The 26,045-nt window shown below is 56.0% G+C and overlaps 1 protein-coding gene across 1 annotated transcript; it reads left to right on the forward strand.

Moving 5' to 3' along the window:
• The first annotated feature begins 1,135 nt into the window (after positions 1 to 1,135).
• On the forward strand, positions 1,136 to 25,524 carry LOC137760715 (thimet oligopeptidase-like). Its single transcript, XM_068537625.1, has 4 exons — positions 1,136 to 1,237; positions 24,109 to 24,385; positions 25,019 to 25,155; positions 25,369 to 25,524. Exons 1-4 carry the CDS (start codon positions 1,136 to 1,138, stop codon positions 25,522 to 25,524), a joined length of 672 nt encoding a protein of 223 aa, XP_068393726.1.
• The last annotated feature ends 521 nt before the right edge of the window (positions 25,525 to 26,045 follow it).

The following is a 26,045-nucleotide window of genomic DNA, read 5'->3' on the forward strand; positions in this document are numbered from 1 at the left end:
GCTTGTCATCACAATGCTCCATGACCACTTTCTTCACAATGGTCCATGACACCTGTCATCACAATGCTCCATGGCGCTTGTCATCACAATGCTCCATTACCCCTGACATCACAATGGTCCATGACCCCTGCCATCAAAATGCTCCATGGCCCTTGCCATCACAATGCTCCATGACGCCTGTCATCACAATAACACAAAACCCCGGTCATCACAATGCTCCATGGCCCTTGTCATCACAATTCTCCATGACCCCTGACATCACAATGCTCCATTACCCTTTCATCACAATTCTCCATGACCCCTGACATCACAATGCTCCATTACCCTTTCATCACAATTCTCCATGATCCCTTTCATCACAATAATCCATGACCCGTTTCATCACAATGCTCCATTACACCTTTCATGACAATACTCCATGTCCCCTGTCATCACAGTGCTCCATGACCGCTTTCATCACATTGCTCCATTTCCCATTCTCTCACAAAGCTCCAACCACTTTCACCACAATCCTCCATGATGCCTTTCATCAAAATGCTCCATGCCCTCTGTCACCACAATGCTCCAGTACACCTTTCATCACAATGCTCCATAACCCCTGACATCAAAATGCATCATGGCCCCTGTCATCAAAATGCTCCATGACACTTGTCATCACAATGCTCCATGACCCCTTTCATCACAAGGCCCTATGAACCCTGACATCACAATCCTCCATGGTTCTTGTCATCCCAATTCCCCATGCCATTGTCATCACAATGCTCCATGGCTGTTGTCATCACAATGCTACATGACCCCTTTCATCAAAATGCTCCATGATCACTTTAATCACAATGCTCCATGACGTGTTTCGTCCCAATGCTCCATGACCCCTGTCTCAACAATGCTCCATGGCCCTTGTCATCACAATGCTCCATAACGCCTGTCATCAAACGCCCCTGACATCACCATTCACCATGATTCTTGTCATCACAATGCTCCATGACTTTGTCATCACAGTACTCCATGACCTTTGTCATCACAATGCTCCATGAGCCCTTTCATCAAAATGCTCCCTGACCACTTTCAGCACAATGCTCCATGACACCTTCCATCACTTGAGCTGGAGACCTACCTCCATGAGTTCTGCCTAGCAATGCACCAGCTCCGCTCCCAGGAGGGTGCGGGCGTGGAGCTGCAGGCAAGGGGCGGGGAGGGCCCGGCCTCTCCCGTGGTCCTCAGGCAGGCCATCGCCAAGGTATTCTTCCGCTGATGTCAACCCTCACGTGGTGACGCCCTTGGTGTTAGTTTCCATAATCAAACCCCATGCAAGGGCGTGTAAACAATGGAAGTGGATATCCTCGAGACTGTGGAGGCAGGAAGCCCCAGATGAAGGAGTCAGGACTGAGTCCCTGCATGTTAAATACATGTATTCAAGAGTTGCCTTTATAAAAGACAAAAGAAAAGAAAGGCACGTTGCCTGGGACTCTGGTGACAGCCGGTGATGAGAACCAGAGGCTAGGTTATGGGGCCGGGAGCGCCGCGCACTGTGAGGTCCTGGGGCTGCTGCCAGTCACGGTGGAGGCTCAGCAAGTCCCAGTGACTTCCCCACGGGGTGTTACCCAACTGAGCTTCTCGGGCCAGGACCCAGTGCTCGTTCCGTTTTTCTGCGGTCAGCCGTTCGTCCTGAGAGCGATGCACTCACAGGCTGCACCGGAGCGCCTGGGGACACTTTACTGAGCTGTGCAGCCGTCACTACTAACCTGTTTTGGAACATTTCCCACAGCCCAAAAATCTCCCTCACGCCCTTAGTTATCATTCCCTCCCCTCCCCTGCCCCTGAAAACCAGGAACCCACTCTGACTCTGTGGATGTACCTGTTCTAGACGTATCCCCTCAGTGGGGTCACACCCTGTGTGTCCTCTGTGTCTGACTTCTCTCACTGAGCATCGTGTTCTCAGGGTGCATGCACGTGGCAGCGAGTGTCAGGGCTTCACACCTTAGCATGGCTGAGGGCCGAAAAAAAAGCAAAGGAAATGAGAGGAATGTTGCCTGCAACTCTGGTGACAGCCGGTGATGAGAACCAGAGGCTAGGCTCTGGGGACGGGAGCGTCGCGCCTTTTGAGGCCCTGGGGCTGCTGCCAGTCTCGGTGGAGGATCAGCAAGTCCCAGTGACTTACCCATGGAGAGTTCCCCACCCGGGCCTCTGGGAGCAGGACCCAGTGCTCGTTCAGTCTTCCACAGTCAGCCCTTCGTCCTGAGACTGATGCTCTCACAGGCTGCACAGGTGCGTGCGGGGTAACTTTACTGAGCTGTGCAGACGTCACTACTGCCCTGTTTTGGATCATTTCCCTCACCCCAAAAATGTCCCTCACACCCTTAGTTACCATTTCCTCCCCTCCACTACCCCTGACAACCAGGAATCAACTCTGACTCTGTGGATCTACCTGTTCTGGACGTTTGCCCTCAGTGGGGTCACACCCTGTGTGTCCTTCTGTGTCTGACTTCTCTCGCTGGGCATCGTATTCTCAGGGTGCATCCACGTGGCAGCGAGTGTCAGGGCTGCACACCCTTGCATGGCTGAGAACCGGACAAAACACAAGTGAAAAGAAAGGCACGTTGTCTGCGACTCTGGTGACAGCCAGTGATGAGAAAGACAGTCTAGGCTCTGGGGACGGGAGCACTGCGCCCTGAGAGGCCCTATGGCTGCTGCCAGTCTCGGTAGAGGCACAACAATAAGACTGACTTACCCAAGGAGGCGGTCCACAGATGAGCGTCGAGGCCCAGGACCCAGTGCTCGTTCAGTCTTCCAGTAGTCAGCCCTTCGTCCTGAGAGCGATGCTCTCACATGCTACAACACAGCGCGTGCAGACAATTTACTGAGCTATACAGCCATCACTACTAACCTATTTGGAACATTTCCCTCACCCCAAAAAAGTACCACACGCCCTTAGTTAACATTCCCTCCCCTCCCCTGCCCCTGACAACCAGGAACCCACTCTGACTCTGTGGATCTACCTGTTCCGGACGTTTCCCTTCAATGGGGTCACACACATTGTATCCTTCCATGTCTGACTTCTCTCACTGAGCATCGTGTTCTCAGGCTGCAACCACGTGGCAGCGAGTGTCAGGGCTTCACACCTTAGCATGGCTGAGGGCCGGAAAAAAGACAAATGAAAAGAAAGGAACGTTGCCTGCGACTCTGATGACAGCCGGTGATGAGAAACAGAGGCTAGGCCCTGCAGATGGGAGCGCCACAACCTGTGAGGCCCTGGGGCTGCTGCCAGTCTCGGTGGAGGCTCAGCAATCTGAGTGACTTACCCAGGGGGGGTTCCCCAGCTGAGCATCTGGGCCCACGACCCAGTGCTCGTTCAGTTTTCCTGCTGTCAGCCCTTTGTCCCTAGAACGATACTCTCAAAGGCGGCACCGGAGCGCGAGGGGACACTTTACTGAGCTGTGCAGCCGTCATTGCTAACCTGTTTTGGAACACTTCCCTCTCCCCAAAAATGTCCCTCACGCCCTTAGTTATCATTCCCTTCCCTCTCCAGCCGCTGACAACCAGGAACCCACTCTGACTCTGTGGATCTACCTGTTCTGGGCGTTTCCCCTCAGTGGGGACACACCCTGTGTGTCCTTCTGTGTCTGACTTCTCTCACTGAGCATCGTGTTCTCAGGGTGCATCCACGTGGCAGCGAGTGTCAGGGCTTCACATCTTTGAATGGCTGAGGTCCGGAAAAAAGACAAACAAAAAGAAAAGCACGTTGCCTGCGACTCTGGTGACAGCCGGTGATAAGAATCAGAGGCTAGGCTCTGTGGCCGGGAGCACCACGCCTTGCGAGGCCCTGGGGCTGCTGCCAGTCTCGGTGGAGGCTCAGCAAGTCACAGTGACTTACCCATGTAGGGTTCCCCAACTAAGCGTATGGGCCTAGGACCCAGTGCTCGTTTAGTCTTCCTGTGGTCAGCCCTTCGTCCTGAGAGTGATGCTCTCACAGACTGCACCGGTGCGCGAGGGGACACTTTACTGAGCTGGGCAGCCAACACTACTGCCCTGTTTTGGAACATTGCCCTCTCCCTAAAAATGTCCCTGACGCCCTTATTTATCACTCCCTCCCCTCCCCTGCCCCTGACAACCAGGAACCCACTCTGACTCTCTGGATCTATCTGTTATGGGCGTTTCCACTCAGTGGAGTCACACCCTGTATGTCCTTCTGTGTTTGACTTCTCTCACTGAGCATCGTGACCTCAGGGTGCATCCACGTGGCAGCGAATATGAGGGCTTCATATCTTAGCGTGGCTGAACGCCGGAAAAAATACAAACGAAAAGAAAGGCACGTTGCCTTCGAATCTGCTGACAGCCGGTGATGAGAAACAGAGGCTAGGACCTGGGGAAGGGAGCGCCACACCCTGTGAGGCCCTGGGGCTGCTGCCAGTCTCGGTGGAAGCTCAGCATTCCCAGTGAGTTAACCACGGCGGGATCCCCAGTTGAGCATCTGGTCCCGGGACCCAGTACTCGTTCAGTCTATCTGTGGTCAGCCCTTCGGCCTGAGAAAGATGCTATCACAGGCTGCTCCGGAGCGTGTGGGGACACTTTACTGAGTTGTGCAGCCGTCACTACTAACCTGTTTTGGAACATTTCCCTCATCCCAAAAATGTCCCTCATGCCCTTAGTTATCATTCCCTCCCCTCCCCTGGCCCTGAAAACCAGGAACCAACTCTGACTCTGTGGATCTACCTGTTCTGGACGTTTCCCGTCAGGGGGTTCACACCATGTGTGTCCTTCTGTGTCTGACTTTTTCCGCTGAGCATCGTGTTCTCAGGGTGCATCCACGTGGCAGCAAATGTGAGGGCTTCATACCTTTGTGTGGCTGAGCGCCGGAAAAAATACAAACGAAAAGAAAGGCACGTTGCCTTCAACTCTGGTGACAGCCGGTTATGAGAACTGGAGGCTAGGCTCAGGGGCCTGGAGTGCTGCACCCAGCGATGCCCTGGGGCTGCTGCCAGTCTCAGTGGAGGCTCAGCAAGTCTCAGTGACTAACCCACTGAGGGGTCCCCAGCTGAGCGTCTGAACCCAGGACTCAGTGCTAGGTCAGTCTTCCTGTGGTCAGCCCTTCATCCTGAGAACGATGCTCTCACAGGCTGCCCCAGAGCTCATGGGGACAATTTACTGAGCGTTGCCGCCGTCACTACTGCCCTTTTTTGGAACATTTCCCTCACCCTAAAAATGTCCCTGAGGCCCTTAGATATGACTCCCACCCCTCCATTGCCAATGACAACCAGGAACCCACTCTCACTCTGTGGATGTACCTGTTCTGGATGTTTCCCCTCAGTGGGTTCACACCCTGTGTGTCCTTCTGTGTCTGTCTTCTGTCGCTGAACATCGTGTTCTCAGGGTGCATCCACGTGGCAGCGAGTTTCAGGACTTCACACCTTTGCATGGCTGAGGGCCGGAAAAAAGACAAATGAAAAGAAAAGAACGTTGCCTGCGACTCTGATGACAGCCGGTGATGAGAAACAGAGGCTAGGCCCTGGGGATCGGACCGCCGCGCCCTGTGAGGCCCTGGGGCTGATGCCAGTCTCGGTGGAGGCTCAGCAATCTGAGTGACTTACCCACGGGGGGATTACCCAGCTGAGAAACTGGGCCCAGGACCCAGAGCTAGTTCAGTCTTCCTGCGGTCAGCCTTTTGTCCCTAGAACGATCCTCTCAAAGGCTGCATCGGAGCGCGAGGGGACACTTTACTGAGCGGTGCAGCTGTCACTACTAACCTGTTTTGGAACACTTCCCTCACCCGAAAAATGTCCCTCACGCCCTTAGTTATCATTCCCTTCCCTCTCCAGCCCCTGACAACCAGGAACCCACTCTGACTCTGTGGATCTACCTGTTCTGGGCGTTTCCCCTCAGTGGGGACACACCCTGTGTGTCCTTCTGTGTCTGACTTCTCTCACTGAGCATCGTGTTCTCAGGGTGCATCCCCGTGGCAGCGAGTGTCAGGGCTTCACAGCTTAGTATGGCTGAGGGCCGGAAAAAAGAAAATGAAAAGAAAGGCATGTTGCCGGTGACTCTGGTGACAGCCTGTGATGAGAACGAGAGAGTAGGCTCTGGGGTCGGGAGAGCCACGCCCTGTGAGTTCCTGGGGCTGCTGCCAGCCTCAGTGGAGGCTCAGCAAGTCCCAGTGACTTACTCACGGAGGGGTCCCCAGCTGATCATTTGGGCCCAGGACCCAGTGCTCGTTCAGTCTTCCTGTGGTCAGCCCTTCGTCCTGAAAACGATCCTCTCACAGGCTGCCCAGGAGCTCGTGGGGACACTTTACTGAGCTGTGCAGCCATCACTACTGCCCTGTTTTGGAACATTTCCCTTACCCCAAAAATGCCCCTCAGGCCCTTAGTTATCACTCCCTCCCCTCCACTGCCCCTGACAACCAGGAACCCAGTCTGACTCTGTGGATGTACCTGTTCTCGACGTTTCCCCTCAATGGGGACACACCCTGTGTGTCCTTCTGTGTCTGACTTCTCTCACTGAGCATCGTGTTCTCAGAGTGCATCCACGTGGCAGCGAGTGTCAGGGCTTCAAACCTTTGCGTGTCTGAGGGCCGGGAAAAAGTCAAATTAAAAGAAAGGCATGTTGCCTGCGAATGTGGTGACAGCCTGTGATGAGAACGAGAGGGTAGGCTCTGGGCCCGGGAGAGCCGCACCCTGTGAGGCCCTGGGGCTGCTGCCAGTCTCGGTGGAGGCTCAGTAAGACCCAGTGACTTACCCACGGAGGGGACCCCACCAGAGTTTCTGGGCCAACGACCCAGTGCTCGTTCAGTCTTCTTGCGGTCAGCCCTTAATCCTGAGAGCGATGCTCTCACAGACTGCACCGGTGTGCAAGGGGACACTTTACTGACCTCTGCAGCCATCTCTACTGCCCTGTTTTGGAACACTTCCCTCACCCGAAAAATGTCCCTCACGCCCTTAGTTATCATTCCCTCCCCTCCCCTGCCCCTGACAACCAGGAAAACATTCTGACTCTGTGGATCTACCTGTTCTGGGCATTTCCCCTCAGTGGGGTCACAGCCTGTGTGTCCTCTGTGTCTGACTTCTCTCACTGAGAATCGTGTTCTCAGGGTGCATGCACGTGGCAGCGAGTGTCAGGGCTTCACACCTTAGCGTGGCTGAGGGCAGGAAAAAAGTCAAATGAAAAGAAAGGCACGTTGCCGGCGACTCTGGTGACAGCCTGTGATAAGAACGTGAGAGTAGGCTCTAAGGCCGGGAGAGCCGCGCCCTGTGAGGCCCTGGTGCTGCTGCCAGTCTCGGTGGAGGGTCAGCATTCCGAGTGACTTCCCCACGGTGGGGTCCCCAGTTGAGCATCTGGTCTTGGGACCCAGTACTCGTTCAGTCTTCCTATGGTCAGCCCTTCGTCCTGAGAAAGATGCTATCACAGGCTGCCCCGGTGCACGTGGGGACACTTTACTGAGCTGTCCAGCCGTCACTACTAACCTGTTTTGGAACATTTCTCTCACCCCAAAAATGTCCCTCAGACCCTTAGTTATCAATCCCTCCCCGCCCTTGCGCCTGAAAACCAGGATCCAACTCTGACTCTGTGGATCTACCTGTTCTGGACGTTTTCCCTAAGTGGGTTCACACCCTGTGTGTCCTTCTGTGTCTGACTTTTCCTGCTGAGCATCGTGTTCTCAGGGTGCATCCACGTGGCAGCGAATGTGAGGGCTTCATTCCTTTGCATGGCGGAGCGCCAGAAAAAATACAAACAAAAAGAAAGGCACGTTGCCTGCGACTCTGGTGACAGTCGTTGATGAGAACCGCAGGCTAGGCTCTGCGGCCGGGAGCGCTGCACCATGTGAGGCCCTGGGGAAGCTGCCAGCCTCAGTGGAGGCTCAGCAAGTCCCAGTGACTTACCCACGGAGGGGTCCCCAGCTGAGCATCTGGGACCAGGACACAGTGCTAGTTCAGTATTCCTGTGGTCAGCCCTTCCTCCTGAGAACGATCCTCTCACAGGCTGCCCCGCAGCTCGTGGGTACACTTTACTGAGCTGTGCAGCCATCACTACTGCCCTGTTTTGGAACATTTCCCTCACCCCAAAAATGTCCCTCATGCCCTTAGTTATCATTCCCTCCCCACCCTGCCCCTGACAGCCAGGAACTCACTCTGACTCTGTGGATCTACCTGTTCGGGGCATTTCCCCTCAGTGTGGTCACACCCTGTGTGTCCTTCCGTGTCTGACTTCTCTCACTGAGCATCGTGTTCCCAGGGTGCATCCACGTGGCAGCGAATGTGTGGGGTTCATACCTTTGCGTGCCTGAGCGCCGGAAAATGCACAAACGGAAAGACAGGCACGTTGCCTGCGAATCTGGTGACAGACGGTGATGAGAACCAGAGGCTAAGCTCCGGGGCCGGGAGTGCTGTGTCCTGTGAGGCCCTGGGGCTGCTGGCACTCTCGGTGGAAGCTCTGCAAGTCCCATTGTCTTACCCATGGAGTGGTCCCCAGCTGACCGTCTGAGCCCAGGACCCAGTGGTAGTTCAGTCTTCCTGCAGTCAGCCATTCTTCCTACGTTCAGCCCTTCGTCCTGAGCGAGATGCTCTCACAGTCTGCACCGGAGAGCGTGGCGACACTTTACTGAGCTGTGCAGCCGTCACTACTGCCCTGATTTGGAACTTTTCCCTTTCCCTAAAAATGTCCCTGACGCCCTTATTTATCATTCCCTCCCCTCCTCTGACCCTGACAACCAGGAACCCACTCTGACTCTGTGGATCTACCTGTTCTGGACGTTTCCCTTCAGTGGGGTAACACCCTGTGTCCTTCTGTGTCTGATTTCTCTCGCTGAACATCGTGTTCTCAGGGTGCATCCACGTGGCAGCGAGTGTCAGGGCTTCACACCTTGGGTGGCTGAGGGCTGGATAAAAGACAAATGAAAAGGAAGGCACGTTACCTGCGACTGTGGTGACAGCCGGTGATGAGAAACAGAGGCTAGGCTCTGGGGACGGGAGCGACACACCCAGTGAGGCCCTGGGGTTGTTGCCAGTCTCAGTGGAGGCTCAGGAAGTCCAAGTGACTTACCCACGGAGGGGACCCCAGCTGAGCGTTTGGCCCCAGGACCCAGTGCTATTTCAGTCTTCCTGCGGTCAGCCCAGGTACCTGCGGTCAGCCCTTCGTCCTGAGCGAAATGCTCTCACAAGCTGCACCGGAGAGCGTGGGGACACTATACTGAGCTGTGCAGCCGTCACTACTTCCCTGGTTTGGAACACTTCCCTCTCCCTAAAAATGTCCCTGACGCCTTTATCATTCCCTCCCCTCCCCTACCCCTGACAACAAGGAACCCAGTTTGAATCGGTGGATCTAACTGTTCTGGACGTTTCCCTTCAGTTGGGTAACACCCTGTGTCCTTCTGTGTCTGACTTCTCTCGCTGAGCATCGTTTTCTCAGGGTGCATCCAAGTGGCAGCAAATGTCAGAGCTTCACACCTTTGCGTGGCTGAGGGCTGGATAAAAGACAAATGAAAAGAAAGGCACGTTGCCTGCGACTGTGGTGACAGCCGGTGATGAGAAACAAAGGCTGGATCTGGGGACGAGAGCGACGTGCCTTGTGAGGCCCTGGGGTTGGTGCCAGTCTCGGTGGAGGCTCAGCAATCTGAGTGACTTACCCACGGGGCGGTTCCCCAGCTGAGCATCTGGGCCCAGGACCCAGTGCTTGTTCAGTCTTCCTGTGGTCAGCCCTTCGTCCTGAGAACGATGCTCTCACAGGCTGCCCCGGAGCTCATGGGCACAATTTACTGAGCTGTGCAGCCGTCAATACTGCCCTGTATTGGAACATTTCCCTCACCCCAAAAATGTCCCTCATGCCCTTAGTTATCATTCCCTCCCACTCCCCTGCCCCTGAAAACCAGGAACCCACTCTGACTCTGTGGATGTACCTGTTCTAGACGTGTCCCCTCAATGGGGTCACACCCTGTGTGTCCTTCTGTGTCTGACTTCTCTCACTGAGAATCGTGTTTTCAGAGTGCATCCACGTGGCAGCAAGTGTCAGGGCTTCAAACCTTTGCGTGTCTGAGGGCCAGAAAAAAGTTAAATGAAAGGAAACGCATGTTGCCTGCGAATCTGGTGACAGCCTGTGATGAGAACGAGAGGGTAGGCTCTGGGGCCGGGAGAGCCACACCCTGTGAGGCCCTGGGGCTCCTGCCAGTCTCGGTGGACGCTCAGCAAGTCCCAGTGAATTACCCACGGAGGGGATCCCACCTGAGTGTCTGGGCCAAGGACCCAGTGCTCGTTCAGTCTTCTTGCGGTCAGCCCTTCATCCTGAGAGCGATGCTCTCACAGACTGCACCGGTGCGCGAGATTACACTTTACTGAGCTGTGCAGCCATCACTACTGTCCTGTTTTGGAACATTTCCATCACCCCAAAAATGTCCCTCACGCCCTTAGTTATCATTCCCTCCCCACCCCTGCCCCTGACAACCAGGAACCCACTCTGACTCTGTGGATCTACCTGTTCTGGAGGTTTCCCCTCAGTGGGTTCACACCCTGTGTTTCCTTCTCTGTGTGACTTCTCCCGCTGAGCCTCGTGAACTCAGAGTGCATCCACTTGGCAGTGAGTGTAAGGGCTTCACAACTTTGCATGGCTGAGGGCCGGAAAAAAGACAAACGAAAAGAAAAGGACGGTGCCTTCGAGTCTGGTGACAGCCGGTGATGAGAACCAGAGGCTAGGCTCTGGGGCCAGGGGCGCCACTCCCTGCGAGGCCCTGGGGCTGCTGCCAGTCTCGTTGGAGGCTCAGCAAGTCCCAGTGACTTACCCACGGAGGGGTCCCCACCTGGGCATCTAGGCGCAGGACCCAGTGCTCGTTCAGTCTTCCTGCGGTCAGCCCTTCGTCCTGAGAGCGATGTTCTCACAGGCTGCACCATTGCACGAGGGGACACTTTACTGAGCTGTGCAGCCGTCAATACTGTCCTGTTTTGGAACATTTCCCTCACCCTAAAAATGTCCCTCATGCCCTTAGTTATCATTCATTCCCCTCCCCTGCCCCTGAAAACCAGGAACCAACTCTGAATCTGTGGATCCACCAATTCTGGACGTTTCCCCTAAGTGGGTTCACACCCTGGGTGTTCTTCTCTGTTTGACTTCTCCCGCTGAGCATCGTGTTCCCAGGGTGCATCCACGTGGCAGCGAATGTGTGGGCTTCATACCTTTGCATGGCTGAGCGCCGGAAAATGCACAAACGAAAAGAAAGTCACGTTGCCTGCGACTCTTGTGACAGACGGTGATGAGAACCAGAGGCTAGGCTCTGGGGCCGGGAGCGCTGTGCCCTGCGAGGCCCTGGGGCTGCTGGCTCTCTCGGTGGAAGCTCAGCAATTCCCATTGACTTACTCACGGAGTGGTTTCCAGCTGAGCGTCTGAGCCCAGTACCCAGTGGTAGTTCAGTCTTCCTGCGGTAAGCCATTCTTCCTGCGTTCAGCCCTTCGTCCTGACCGAGATGCCCTCACAGGCTGCACTGGAGAGCGTGGGGACACTATACTGAGCTGTGCAGCCGTCACTACTGCCCTGTTTTGGAACATTTCCCTCTACCTAAAAATGTCCCTGACTCCCTTATTTATCATTCCCTCCCCTACCCTGCCCCTGACAACCAGGAACCCACTCTGACTCTGTGGATCTACCTGTTCTGGACGTTTCCCCTCAGTGGGGTAACACCCAGTGTCCTTCTGTGTCTGACTTCTCTCGCTGAGCATCATGTTCTCAGGGTGCATCCACGTGGCAGCGTGACAGGGCTTCACACTTTTGCGTGGCTGAGGGCTGGATAAAAGACAAATGAAAAGAAAGGCACGTTGCCTGCGACTGTGGTGACAGCCGGTGATGAGAAACAGAGGCTAGGCTCTGGGGACGGGAGAGACGCACTCTGTGAGGCCCTGGGGCTGCTGCCAGTCTCAGTGGAGGCTCAGGAAGTCCAAGAGACTTACCCACGGAGGAGTCCCCAGCTGAGCGTCTGAACCCAGGAACCAGTGCTCGTTCAGTCTTCCAGTGGTCTGCCCTTCGTCCTAAGAACGTTCCTCTCACATGCTACACTGGAGCGCGTGCGGACACTTTACTGAGCTGTGAAGCCGTCACTACTGCCCTGTTTTGGAACATTTCCCTCACCCAAAAAATGTCCCTCAGGCCCTTAGTTATCACTCCCTCCCCTGCACTGCCCCTGACAACCAGGAACCCACTCGGACTCTGTGGATGAACCTGTTCTCGACGTTTCCCCTCAATGGGGTCACACCCTGTGTGTCCTTCTGTGTCTGACTCCTCTCACTGAGCATCGTGTGTTCAGAGTGCATCCACGTGGCAGCGAGTGTCAGGGCTTCACACCTTAGTGTGGCTGAGGGCCGGAAAAAAGTCAAATGAAAAGAAAGGCACATTGCCGGCGACTCTGGTGACAGCCTGTGATGAGAACGAGAGGGTAGGCTCTGGGGCCTGGAGAGCCGCACCCTGTGAAGCCCTGGGGCTGCTGCCAGTCTCGGTGCAGGCTCAGCAAGTCCCAGTGACTTACGCATGGAGGGGTTCCCACCTAAGCGTATGGGCAAAGGACCCAGTGCTCATTCCGTTTTCCTGCGGTCAGCCCTTCGTCCTGAGAGCGATGGTCTCACAGGCTGCACCGGTGCACGAGGGGACACTTTACTGAGCTGTGCAGCCATCACTACTCCCCTGTTTTGAAACATTTCCCTTACTCCAAAATGTCCCTCAGGCCCTTAGTTCCCACTCCCTCCCCTCCCCTGCCCCTGACAACCAGGAATCCACTCTGATTCTGGTATCTACCTGTTTTGGACGTTTCCCCTTCATGCGGTCATACCCTGTGTGCCCTCCTGTGTTTGATTTCTCCCGCTGAGAATCGTGTACTCAGGTTGCATCCACCTGGCAGCGAGTGTCAGGGCTTCACACCTTTGCGTGACTGAGGGCTGGATAAAAGACAAATGAAAAGAAAGGCACGTTGCCTAAGACTCTGGTGACAGCCGGTGATGAGAAAGAGAGGCTAGGCTCTGGGGACGGGAGCAGTGCGCCCTGAGAGGCCCTATGGCTGCTGCCAGTCTCGGTAGAGGCACAGAAATAAGACTGACTTACTCAAGGCGGCGGTCCCCAGATGAGCATCTGGGCCCAGAGAGTAGGCTCTGGGGTCGGGAGAACCACGATCTGTGAGGCCCTGGGGCTGCTGCCAGTCTCGTTGGAGGCTCAGCATTCACAGTGACTTAAACACGACGGTGTCCCCAGTTGAGTGTCTGGTCCCGGGACCCAGTACTCGTTCAGTCTTCCTGTGGTCAGCCCTTCGTCCTCAAAATGATGCTATGACAGGCTGCTCCTGAGCACGTGGGGAAACTTTACTGAGCTGTGCAGCCGTCACTACTAACCTGTTTTGGAACATTTCCGTCACCCCAAAAATGTCCCTCATGCCATTAGTTATCATCCCCTCCCCTCCGCTGCCCCTGAAAACCAGGAACCAAATCTGAATCTGTGGATCTACCTGTTCTGGACGTTTCCCGTCAGTGGGTTCACACCACGTGTGTCCTTCTGTGTCTGACTTCTCCCGCTGAGCATCGTGTTCTAAGGGTGAATCCACGTAGCAGCAAATGTGAGGGCTTCATATCTTTGCGTGGCTGAGCGCCGGAAAAAATACAAACGAAAAGAAAGGCACATTGCCTTCAACTCTGGTGACAGCCGGTGATGAGAACAGCAGGCTAGGCCCTGGGAAAGGGAGCACAGCGCCCTGTGAGGCCCTGGGGCTGCTGCCAGTCTCGGTGGAGGCTCAGCAATCTGAGTGACTTACCCACGGGGTGTTCCCCAGCTGAGCATCTGGCCCAGGACCCAGTGATCGTTCAGTCTTCCTGCGGTCAGCCCTTCGTCCCTAGAATGATCCTCTCAAAGGCTGCACCAGAGCGCGTGGAGACACTTTACTGAGCTGTGCAGCCATCACTACTAACCTGTTTTGGAACATTTCCCTCACCCCAAAAATGTCCCTCACGCCCTTAGTTATCATTCCCTCCCCTCTCCTGCCCCTGACAACCAGGAACCCACTCTGACTCTGTGGATCTACCTGTTCTGGGCGTTTCGCCTCAGTGGGGTCACACCCTGTGTGTCCTTCTGTGTCTGACATCTCTCACTGAGCATCGTGTTCTCAGGGTGCATCCACGTGGCAGCGAGTGTCAGGGCTTCACACCTTAGCGTGGCTGAGGGCCGGAAAAAAGTCAAATGAAAAGATAGGCACGTTGCCAGCAACTCTGGTGACAGCCTTCGATAAGAACGAGAGAGTAGGCTCTGGGGGCCGGGAGAGCCACGCCCTGTGAGGCCCTGGGGCTGCTATCAGTCTCGGTGGAGGCTCAGCATTCCGACTGACTTACCCACGGGGGGGTCCCCAGTTGAGCATCTGGTCCCGGGACCCAGTACTCGTTAAGTCTTCCTGTGGTCAGCCCTGCATCCTGAGAAAGCTGCTATCACAGGCTGACCCGGAGAGCGTGGGGACACTTTACTGAGCTGTGCAGCCGTCACTACTAACCTGTTTTGGAACATTTCCCTCACCCCAAAAATGTCCCTCAGGCCCTTAGTTATCATTCCCTCCCCTCCCCTGCCCCTGAAAACAAGGAACCAACTCTGACTCTGTGGATCTACCTGTTCTGGACGTTTTCCCCTCAGTGGGTTCACACCCTGTGTGTCCTTCTGTGTCTGACTTCTCCCGCTGAGCATCGTGTTCTCAGGGTGCATCCACGTGGCAGTGAATGTTAGGGCTTCATTCCTTTGCGTGGCGGAGCGTTGGAAAAAATACAAACGAAAAGAAAGGCGCGTTGCCTGCGACTCTGGTATCAGCCGGTGATGAGAACCGGAGACTAGGCTCTGCGGCAGGGAGCGCTGCACCCTATGAGGCCCTGTGGCTGCTGCCAGCCTCAGTGGAGGATCAGCAAGTCCCAGTGACATACCCACGGAAGGGTCCACAGCTGAGCATCTGGGCCCAGGACCCAGTGGTAGTTCAGTCTTCCTGCGGTCAGCCATTCTTCCTGCGATCAGCCCTCCGTCCTGAGCGAGATGCTCTCACAGGCTGCACCGGAGAGCGTGGGGACAGTATACTGAGCGGTGCAGCCATCACTACTGCCCTGTTTTGGAACATTTCCCTCCCCCTAAAAATGTCCCTGACGCCCTTATTTATCATTCCCTCCCCTCCCCTGCCCCTGACAACCAGGAACCCACTCTGACTCTGGATCTACCTGTTCTGGACGTTTCCCTTCAGTAGGGTAACACCCAGTGTCCTTCTGTGTCTGACTTCTCTCGCTGAGCTTCATGTTCTCAGGGTGCATCCACGTGGCAGCGAGTGTCAGGGCTTTACACCTTTGCATGGCTGAGGGCTGGATAAAAGACAAATGAAAACAAAGGCACGTTGCCTGAGACTGTGGTGACAGCCGGTGATGAGAAACAGAGGCTAGGCTCTGGGGACGGGAGCGACGCGCCCTGTGAGGCCCTGGGATTGCTGCCAGTCTCATTGGAGGCTCAGGATGTCCAAGTGACTTACCCACGTAGGGGTCCCCATCTGAGCGTCTGGCCCCAGGACCCAGTGCTAGTTCAGTCTTCCTGCGGTCAGTCCTTCGTCCTGAGAGCGATGCTCTCACAGGCTGCACTCGAAGGCTTGGGAATACTTTACTGAGCTGTGCAGCCGTCACTACTGCCCTGTTTTGGAACATTTCCCTCTCCCCTAAAATGTCCCTGACGCCCTTAGTTATCATTCCCTCCCCTCCCCTGCCCCTGACAACCAAGAACCCACTCTGACTCTGTGGTTCTACCTGTTCTGGACGTTTCCCTTCAGTGGGGTAACACCCTGTGTGTCCTTCTGTGTCTGACTTCTCTCACTGAGCATCGTGTTCTCAGGGTGCATCCACGTTGCAGTGAGTGTCAGGGCTTCACACCTTAACGTGGCTGAGGGCCGGAAATACGTCAAATGAAAAGAAGGGCACGTTGCTGGCGACTCTGGTGATAGCCTGTGATGAGAACGAGAGAGTAGGCTCTGGGGCCAGAGAGCTGCGCCCTGTGAGGCCCTGGGGCTGCTGCCAGTCTCGGTGGAGGCTCAGCATTCCGAGTGACTTACCCACGGGGGGGTCAACAGTTGAGCATCTGGTCCCGGGACCAAGTACTCGTTCAGTCTTCCTGTGGTCAGCACTTCGGCCTGAGAAAGATACTATCACAGGCTGCCACGGAGCACGTGGGGACACTTTACTGAGCTGTCTAGCCGACACTACTAAACTGTTTTGGAACATTCCCCTCACCCCAAAAATGACCCTCATGCCCTTAGTAATCATTCCCTCCCCTCCCCTTCCCCTGAAAACCAGGAACCAACTCTGACTCTCTGGATCTACCTGTTCTGGACGTTTTCCCTCAGTGGGTTCACACCATGTGTGTCCTTCTGTGTCTGACTCCTCCCGCTGAGCATCGTGTTCTCAGGGTGCATCCACGTGGCAGCGAATGTGAGGGCTTCATATCTTAGCATGGCTGAGCGCCGGAAAAACTACAAATGAAAAGAAAGGCACATTGCCGGCGACTCTTGTGACAGCCTGTGATGAGAACGAGAGAGTAGGCTCTGGGGCCGGGAGAGCCAGGCCCTGTGAGGCCCTGGGGCTGCTGCCACTCTCGGTGGAGCCTCAGCATTCCGAGTGACTTACCCACAGGTGGGTCCCCAGTTGAGCATCTGGTCCCGGGACCCAGTTTTAGTTCAGTCTTCCTGTGGTCAGCCCTTTGTCCTGAGAAAGATGCTATCACAGGTTGCTCCGGAGCACGTGGGGACACTTTACTCAGCTGTGCAGCCGTCAATACTGCCCTGTTTTGGAACATTTCCCTCTCCCTAAAAATGTCCCTGACGCACTTATTTATCATTCCCTCCCCTCCCCTGCCCCTGACAACCAGGAACCCACTCTGACTCTGTGGATCTACCTGTTCTGGACGTTTCCCCTCAGTGGGGTAACAACCTGTGTCCTTCTTTGTCTGACTTCTCTCGCTGAGCATCGTGTTCTCAGGGTGCATCCACGTGGCAGCGAGTGTCAGGGCTTCATACCTTTGCATGGCTGAGGGCTGGATAAAAGACAAATGAAAAGAAAGGCACGTTGCCTGCGACTGTGGTGACACCCGGTGATGAGAAACAAAAGCTAGGCTCTGGGGATGACAGCGACGTGCCCTGTGAGGCCCTGGGTTTGGTGCCAGTCTCAATGGAGGCTCAGCAATCTGAGTGACTTACCCATGGTGCGGTTCCCCAGCTTAGAATCTGGGCCCAGGACCCAGTGCTCATTCAGTCTTCCTGCGGTCAGCCCTTCGTCCCTAGAACGATCCTCTCAAAGTCTGCACCGGAGCGTGTGGGGACACTTTACTGAGCTGTGCAGCCGTCACTACTAACCTGTTTTGGAACATTTCCCTCATCCCAAAAATGTCCCTCACGCCCTTAGTTATCATTCCCTCCCCTCTCCTGCCCCTGACAACCAGGAACACACTCTGACTCTGTGGATCTACCTGTTCTGGGCGTTTCCCCTCAGTGGGGTCACACCCTGTGTGTCCTTCTGTGTCTGACTTTTCTCACTGAGCATCGTGTTCTCAGGGTGCATCCACATGGCAGGCAGTGTCAGGGCTTCACACCTTTGCGTGGCTGAGGGCTGGATAAAAGACAAATGAAAAGAAAGGCACGTTGCCTGCGACTGTGGTGACAGCCGGTGATGGGAAACAGAGGCTAGGCTCTGGGGACGGGAGCGACGCACCCTGTGAGGCCCTGGGGCTGCTGCCAGTCTCACTGGAGGCTCAGGAACTCCAAGTGACTTACCCACGGAGGGGTCCCCAGCTGAGCGTCTGAACCCAGGAACCAGTGCTAGTTCAGTCTTCCTGTGGTCAGCCCTTCGTCCTAAGAACGATCTTCTCACAGGCTGCCCTGGAGCTCGTGGGGACACTTTACTGAGCTGTGAACCCGTCACTACTGCCCTGATTTGGAACATAACCATCACCCCAAAAATGTCCCTCAGGCCCTTAGTTATCACTCATTCCCCTCCACTGCCCCTGACAACCAGGAACCCACTCGGACTCTGTGGATGTACCTGTTCTCGACGTTTCCCCTCAATGGGGTCACACCCTGTGTGTCCTCCTGTGTCTGACTTCTCTCACTGAGCATCGTGTTCTCAGAGTGCATCCACGTGGCAGCGAGTGTCACGTCTTCACACCTTTGCGTGTCTGACGGTCGGAAAAAAGTCAAATGAAAAGAAAGTCATGTTGCCTTCGAATCTGGTGACAGCCTGTGATGAGAACGACAGGGTAGGCTCTGGGGCCTGGAGAGCCACACCCTGTGAGGCCCTGGGGCTGCTGCCAGTCTCGGTGGAGGCTCAGCAAGTCCCAGTGACTTACCCACGGAGGGGACCCCACCTGAGTGTCTGGGCCAAGGACCCAGTGCTCGTTCAGTCTTCTTGCGGTCAGCCCTTCATCCTGAGAGCGATGCTCTCACAGACTGCACCGGTGCGTGAGGGGACACTTTACTCAGCTGTGCGGCCATCACTACTGCCCTGTTTTGGATCATTTTCCTCACCCCAAAAATGTCCCTCACGCCCCTAGTTATCATTCCCTCCCCTCCCCTGCCCCTGACAACCTGGAACCACCTCTGACTCTGTAGATCTACCTGTTCTGGACGTTTCCCCTCACTGGGTTCACACCCTGTGTGTCGTTTTGTGTCTGAATTCTCTCGCTGAGCATCGTGTTCTCAAGGTCAATCCACGTGGCAACGAGTGTCAGGACTTCACACCTTTGCGTGGCTGAGGGCCGGAAAAAAGACAAATGAAAAGAAAGGAACGTTGCCTGCGACTCTGGTGACAGCCGGTGATGAGAATCAGAGGCTAGGCTCGGGGGCCGGGAGCGCCAAGACATGCGAGGCCCTGGGGCTGCTTCCAGTCTCGGTGGAGCTCAACAAGTCCCAGTGACTTACCCACGACAGGGTCCCCGACCTGTGCGTCTGGGCCCAGGACCCAGTGCTCGTTCAGTCTTCCTGCGGTCACCCCATGTTCCTGCGGTCAGCCCATTTTCCTGCGGTCAGCCCTTCGTCCTGAGAGAGATGCTCGCACAGGCTGCACTGGTGTGCGAGGGGACACTTTACTGAGCTGTGCAGCCATCACTACTGCCCTGTTTTGGAACATTTCCCTCACCCCAAAAATGTCCCTCACGCCCTTAGTTATCATTCCCTCACCATCCCTGCCCCTGACAACTGGGAAACCACTCTGACTCTGTGGATCTACCTGTTCTGGACGTTTCCCCACAGTGGGGTCACACTCTGTGTGTCCTTCTGTGTCTGACTTTTCTCACTGAGCATCGTGTTCTCAGGGTGCATCCACGTGGCAGCGAGGGTCAGAGCTTCAAAACTTAGCGAGGCTGAGGGCAGGAAAAATGTCAAATGAAAATAAAGTCTCGTTGCCTGCGACTCTGGTGACAGCCTCTGATGAGAACGAGAGGGTAGGCTCTGGGCCCAGGAGAGCTACACCCTGTGAGGCCCAGGGGCTGCTGCCAGTCTCGGTGGAGTCTCAGCAATCCAAGTGACTTACCTACGGGGGGTCCCCAGCTGAGCGTCTGGGCCAGGGTCACAGTAATCATTCAGTCTTCCTGTGGTCAGCCCTTCGTCCTGAGAACAATGTTCTCACAGGCTGCCCCGGATCGAGTGGGGACACTTTACTGAGCTATGCAGCCATCACTACTAACCTGTTTTGGAACATTTCCCTCAGACCAAAAATGTCCCTCACGCCCTTAGTTATCATTCCCTCCCCTCCTCTGCCCCTGAAAACCAGGAAGCAACTGTGACTCTGTGGATCTACCTGTTCTGGACGTTTCCCCTCAGTGGTTTCACACCCTCTGTGTCCTTCTGTGTCTGAATTCTCTCACTGAGCATCGTGTTCTCAGGGTGCATCCACGTGGCAGCCAGGGTCAGGGCTTCACTCCTTAGCATGGCTGAGGGCCGGAAAAAAGTCAAATGAGAAGAAAGGCAAGTTGCCGGTGACTCTGGTGACAGCCGGTGATGAGAAACGAGGCTAGGCCCTGGGGATGGGAGCGCCATGCCCTGTGAGGCCCTGGGGCTGCTGCCAGTCTCGGTGGAGGTTCAGCATTCCGAGTGACTTCCCCACGGGTGGGTCCCCAGTTGAGCATCTGGTCCCGGGACCCAGTACTCGTTCAGTCTTCCTATGGTCAGCCCTTCGTCCTGAGAAAGATGCTATCACAGGCTGCACTGGAGAGCGTGGGGACACTTTACTGAGCTGTGCAGCCGTCACTACTAACCTTTTTTGGAACATTTCCCTCACTCCAAAAATGTCCCTCAGGCCCTTAGTTATCATTCCATCCCCTCCCCTGCCCCTGAAAACCAAGATCCAACTCTGACTCTGTGAATCTACTTGTTCTGGACGTTTTCCCTAACTGGGTTCACACCCTGTGTGTCCTTCTGTATCTGACTTCTCCTGCTGAGCATCGTGTTCTCAGGGTGCATCCACGTGGCAGCGAATGTGAAGGCTTCATTCCTTTGCGTGGCGGACCGCCAGAAAAAATACAAACGAAAAGAAAGGCACGTTGCCTGCGACTCTGGTGACAGCCGTTGATGAGAACCGCAGGCTAGGCTCTGAAGCCGGGAGCGCTGCACCCTGTGAGGCCCAGGGGCTGCTGCCAGCCTCAGTGGAGGCTCAGCAAGTCCCAGTGACTTATCCACGGAGGGGTCCCCAGCTGAGCATCTGGACCCAGGACCCAGTGCTAGTTCAGTCTTCCTGTGTTCAGCCCTTCGTCCTGAAAACGATCCTCTCACAGGCTGCCCCGGAGCTCGTGGGTACACTTTACTGAGCTGTGCAGCCATCACTACTGCCCTGTTTTGGAACATTTCCCTCACCCCAAAAATGTCCCTCAGGCCCTTAGTTATCATTCCTTCCCCTCCCTTGCCCCTGAAAAGCAAGAACCAACTCTGACTCTGTGGATCTACCTATTCTGGACGTTTCCCCTCAGTGGGTTCCCCCCTGTGTTTCCTTCTGTGTGTGACTTCTCCCGCTGAGCATCGTGTTCTCAGGGTGAATCCACGTTGCAGTGAGTGTCACGGCTTCACACCTTTGTGTGGCTGAGGGCCAGAAAAAAGAAAAACGAAAAGAAAAGGACGTTGCCTGTGAGTCTGTTAACAGCCGGTGATGAGAACCAGATTCTAGGCTCTGGGGCCGGGAGCGGCACGCCGTGCGAGGCCCTGGGGCTGCTTCCAGTCTTGGTGGAGCTCAACAAGTCCCAGTGACTTACCCACGGGGGGGTCCCCGACCTGAGCTTCTGGGCCCAGGACCCAGTGCTCGTTCAGTCTTCCTGAGGTCAGCCCAGGTTCCTGCAGTCAGCCCTTCTTCCTGAGAGCGATGCTCGCACAGGCTGCACTGGTGCGCGAGGGGACACTTTACTTAGCTGTGCAGCCATCACTACTGCCCTGGTTTGGAACATTTCCCTCACCCCAAAAATGTCCCTCACGCCCTTAGTTATCATTCCCTCACCATCCCTGCCCCTGACAACTGGGAAACCACTCTGACTCTGTGGATCTACCTGTTCTGGACGTTTCCCCACAGTGGGGTCACACTCTGTGTGTCCTTCTGTGTCTGACTTTTCTCACTGAGCATCGTGTTCTCAGGGTGCATCCACGTGGCAGCCAGGGTCAGGGCTTCAAAACTTAGCGTGGCTGAGGGCAGGAAAAATGTCAAATGAAAAGAAAGGCTCGTTGCCTGCGACTCTGGTGACAGCCTCTGATGAGAACGAGAGGGTAGGCTCTGGGCCCGGGAGAGCTACAACCTGTGAGGCCCTGGGGCTGCTGCCAGTCTCGGTGGAGGCTCAGCATTCCGAGTGACTTCCCCACGGGTGGGTCCCCAGTTGAGCATCTGGTCCCAGGACCCAGTACTCGTTCAGCCTTCCTGTGGTCAGCCCTTCGTCCTGAGAACGATGCTCTCACAGGCTGCCCCGGAGCGAGTGGGGACACTTTACTGAGCTGTGCAGCCATCACTACTAACCTGTTTTGGAACATTTCCCTCAGACCAAAAATGTCCCTCACGCCCTTAGTAATCATTCCCTCCCCTCCTCTGCCCCTGAAAACCAGGAAGCAACTGTGACTCTGAGGATCTACCTCTTCTGGACGTTTCCCCTCAGTGGGTTCACACCCTCTGTGTCCTTCTGTGTCTGACTTCTCCCGCTGAGCATCGTGTTCTCACGTTGCATTCACGTGGCAGCAAGTGTCAGGGCTTCACACCTTTGCATGGCTGAGGGCCGGAAAAAAGACAAACGAAAAGAAAGGAACGTTTCCTGCGCCTCTGTTGACAGACGGTGTTGAGATCCAGAGGCTAGGCTCTGGGGCCAGAAGCGCCATGCCTTGTGAGGCCCTGGGGCTGCTGCCAGTTTCGGTGGAGGCTCAGCAATTCCCAGTGTCTTCCCGACGTGGAGGAACACAGCTGACCTTCTACGCCCATGACCCAGTGCTCGTTCAGTTTGCCTTTTGTCAGCCTTTCTTCCTTAGAGCGATGCTCTCACAGGCTGCACCGGAGCACATGGGGACACTTTACTGAGCGGTGCAGACCACACTACTGCCCTGTTTTGGAACATTTCCCTCACCCCAAAAATGTCCCTCACGTACTTAATTATCATTCCCTCTCCTCCCCTTCCCCTGACAACCAGAAACTCACTCTGAATCTGTGGATCTACCTGTTGTGGACGTTTCCCCTCCTTGGGGTAACACCGTGTGTCCTTCTGTGTCTGACTTCTCTTGCTGAGCATCGTGTTCTCAGGGTGCATCCACGTGGCAGCGAATGTCAGGGCATCACATCTTTGCATGGCTGAGGGCTGCATAAAAGACAAATGAAAAGGAAGGCACGTAGCCTGCGCCTCTGGTGACAGCAGGTGATGAGAACGAGAGGGTAGTCTCTGAGGCCGGGAGTTCCCCGCCTTGTGAGGCCCTGGGGCTGCTGCCAGTCTCAGTGGAGGCTCAGCAAGTCCCAGTAACTTCCCCACGGGGGTACGCCAGTTGAGTGTCTGGGCCTGGGACCCAGTGCTCATTCAGTCTTCCTGCGGTCAGCCCTTCTTCCTGAGACCGATGCTCTCAGAGGCTGCACCAGAGCACGTGGCGACACTTTACTGAGCTGTGCAGCCGTCACTACAGCCCTGTTTTGGAACATTTCCTTCACCCCAAAAGGGTCGCTCATGGACTTAGTTATCACGCCCTCCCCTCCACTGCCTCTGACAACCAGGAACCCACTCTGACTCTGTTTATCTACCTGTTTTGGACGTTTCCCAACAGTTGGTGCACACCCTGTGTGTCCTTCTTTGTTTTACTTCTCTCGCTGAGCATCGTGTTCTCAGGGTGCATCCATGTGGCAGCAAGTGTCAAGCCTTCACAACTTTGCGTGGCCGAGGTCTGGAAAAAAGACAAATGAAAAGAAAGGAACTTTGCCTACAACTCTGTGACAGCCTATGATGAGAAACAGAGGCTAGGCTCTGGGGCCGGGAGCACCGTGACTTGTGAGGCCCTGGGGCTGCTGCCAGTTTTTGTGGAGGCTCAGCAATCCGAATGACTTATCCACGGGGGGGTCCCTAGCTGAACGTCTAGGCCCAGGACCCAGTGCTCGTTCAGTCTTCCTGTGGTCAGCCCTTCATCCCTAGAACGATGCTCTCACAGGCTGCACCGGAGCGCGTGCGGACACTTTACTGAGCTGTGCAGCCGTCACTCTAACCTGTTTTGGAAAATTTCCCTCACCCCAATAATGTCCCTTACGCCCTTAGACATCATTCCATCCCCTCCCCTGTCTCTGACAAACAGGATCCCACTGTGACTCTGTGGAACTACCTGTTTTGGACGTTTCCCCTCAATGGGGTCACACCCTGTGTGTCCTTCTGTGTCTGACTTCTCTCGCTGAGCATCGTGTTCTCAGGGTGCATCCACGTGGCAGCGAGTGTCAGGGCTTCACACCTTTGCGTGGCTGAGGGCCGGAAAAAAGACAAATGAAAAGAAAGGCACGTTGCCTTTGTCTCTGGTGACAGCTGGTGATGAGAACCTGAGGGAAGGCTCTGGGGCCTGGAGCATCGCGCCCTGTGAAGCCCTTGCACTGCTGCCTGTCTCGGTGGGGCACGGGCAACGCCATCCCCCAGGACCTGCTGGACAAGCTCATCAAGTCCTGGCTGGCCAACCCTGGTGCGGCCGGGCTGAGGGAATGGAAAGGGGCTCCCGGACCGCCCGGCTGGAAAGCGCGGCCTGGACACAGTTCCAGTCCCCCGTCTCCTTCCTCCCACCCTCCATGCCTCTTCAACCTGTGCCCGATCATCCTGGCCAAGTTGGACCAGCCCCTTCACATGCAGACGCCCTCGTACCCGGCCCAGGAGAATGCCCGCCTCTGTGAGGAGATGCTCGGGGTCCCAGCCACGCCAGGTATTCAAATGCATGCCGAGCCCACCTTAGCGGTCGGTTGGCGGCTACTGCCCAGGTCAAGAGGATCCTCTGGTGGTGTGTGAAGGGGTACCGACTGACGGGCTCTGGCCGAGGCCCGCTGACCTCTGGCCTCTTCCTGCCTGGGTTGCTGGGCTGGTCCCTCCAGCTGTGGCCCTTGGAGTCCAAGGGTGGGTTGGGCCTATCTGCACGTGCTTTCTGGAGAGCCTGGAAGAGGAAGGAGAGGGCTTCATACCCCGGATGGAACGCGTCGACGAGGTTTGCCCGTATATGTCGGTACAGTGCGGAGACTCAGCTCACTCCCTCATGAGCGCTTTAACCTGCGCTCTCCCCGTGCTGGAGGGCGAGCCCTGATTCACCCCTCGGAGCCTCGGGCAGCTGTCTTTGTAAGAGGCTTAGGGGTGAACCCTCGTGAGCTTCAGCAGAAAGTTGGCAAATATTGCTTTGTTTCCCTCCACTGAGTTGCCTGCAAGGTCCCCATTTTCTAGAAGGGTTGGGCCAATACTCCCTCTAGTGGCAGGGGACTCAGACAGGGCTGCTTTGAGGCCCCCGCTCTGGGGAACGGGCATGGCGCGGCCAGGGGGCCGGGTAGGAGCCTCTCCGCGTGTGTCCCAGGGACCCACCTGCCTGCGACCTTCAGCCACCTGGCAGGAAGCTACGACGCCCATTCCTATGGCTACCTGTGCAGTGAGGTGTACACTGCAGACACGTTCGACACACTTTTCAAGCAGGAGGGCGTCCTGAGTGGCAAGGTGAGAGGCCGGCCTGCTGTGCAGACTAACACGGAGGTCCTTGGCCTGGGCCCAGATGCTTGTGCCACCCACCTGGGACGGCCAGGCTCTGAGGGCCCTGCCCTGGACCCCCTGCTCCTCTGCCCTTTGTTGAGTCACAGCAGAGGTGGCCACACCCACACCCTCAGTGAAGGGGGTGCTCCACCCTCCTGCAGCCCTGCCCCCTCTCGTCACGTTGCCATGGACTACAGAAGCTGCATTCTGAGGCCAGGGGGCTCTGAGGATGCCAAGGGCATGGTGAAGCTCTTCCTGGGTTGTGAACCCATGCAGGACGCCTTCCTCCTGAGCAAAGGGCTGCAGGTTGAGGGCTGCAGGCCGCCCGCCTGCTGACGGCATGGGGTTTTGCCCACCCAGGCAGGCTGGGTGCCTTAGCGCCCCGTCAGGGCGGGGGAGGGGCTGTGTGTCGTCCCAACCCCTGAGTCCCCGGTGGCCAGCCTAGGCCAAAAGTCTCCACCTGGAAGTGTCTGGAGAGCCAGAAATCAAGGCTCCCCCTTGTTGCACTAATGCAATCCCTTCCTGGGGAGCTTTCCTGGTAACAAAACGGTTCTTTGAAAACGCAGCCATTAATAAAAAGACTCTACTCCTGGTCTCTGCCTGCCGTCCCTTCCACCACAGGAGTGGTATGGGGGCCGTCACACTGCGGGGAGTTCTGACCTTGGTCGGGGATCAGCCCTGGGGCCGTGGTGATGTGTTTTGGTCACTGGGAGACGGCTGAGCTCTGCAGTGAGTTCAGACGGGGATGGTGCCCCGCACCCCGGCTGGGCAGGCCCTCCAGTGAGGGGGTGTCAGTTTCCTGCTGACCTCTCGCCCGTCACTGTTTGGCATCTCGGGGGCTGTGATTGGCTGGAGCT

This window comes from Eschrichtius robustus, chromosome 3 (genome assembly GCF_028021215.1).
Source record: "Eschrichtius robustus isolate mEscRob2 chromosome 3, mEscRob2.pri, whole genome shotgun sequence".
In the NCBI taxonomy this organism is placed as follows: domain Eukaryota; kingdom Metazoa; phylum Chordata; class Mammalia; order Artiodactyla; family Eschrichtiidae; genus Eschrichtius; species Eschrichtius robustus.

Bases quoted from the DNA above. Each gene is read 5' to 3' on its own strand.
- LOC137760715 (XM_068537625.1), top strand. From the start codon at position 1,136: ATGCACCAGCTCCGCTCCCAGGAGGGTGCGGGCGTGGAGCTGCAGGCA. The intron at 1,238-24,108 runs GTATTCTTCCGC...GCCATCCCCCAG, and splicing joins TCAGGCAGGCCATCGCCAAG to GACCTGCTGGACAAGCTCAT. The intron at 25,156-25,368 runs GTGAGAGGCCGG...CCCTCTCGTCAC, and splicing joins AGGGCGTCCTGAGTGGCAAG to GTTGCCATGGACTACAGAAG.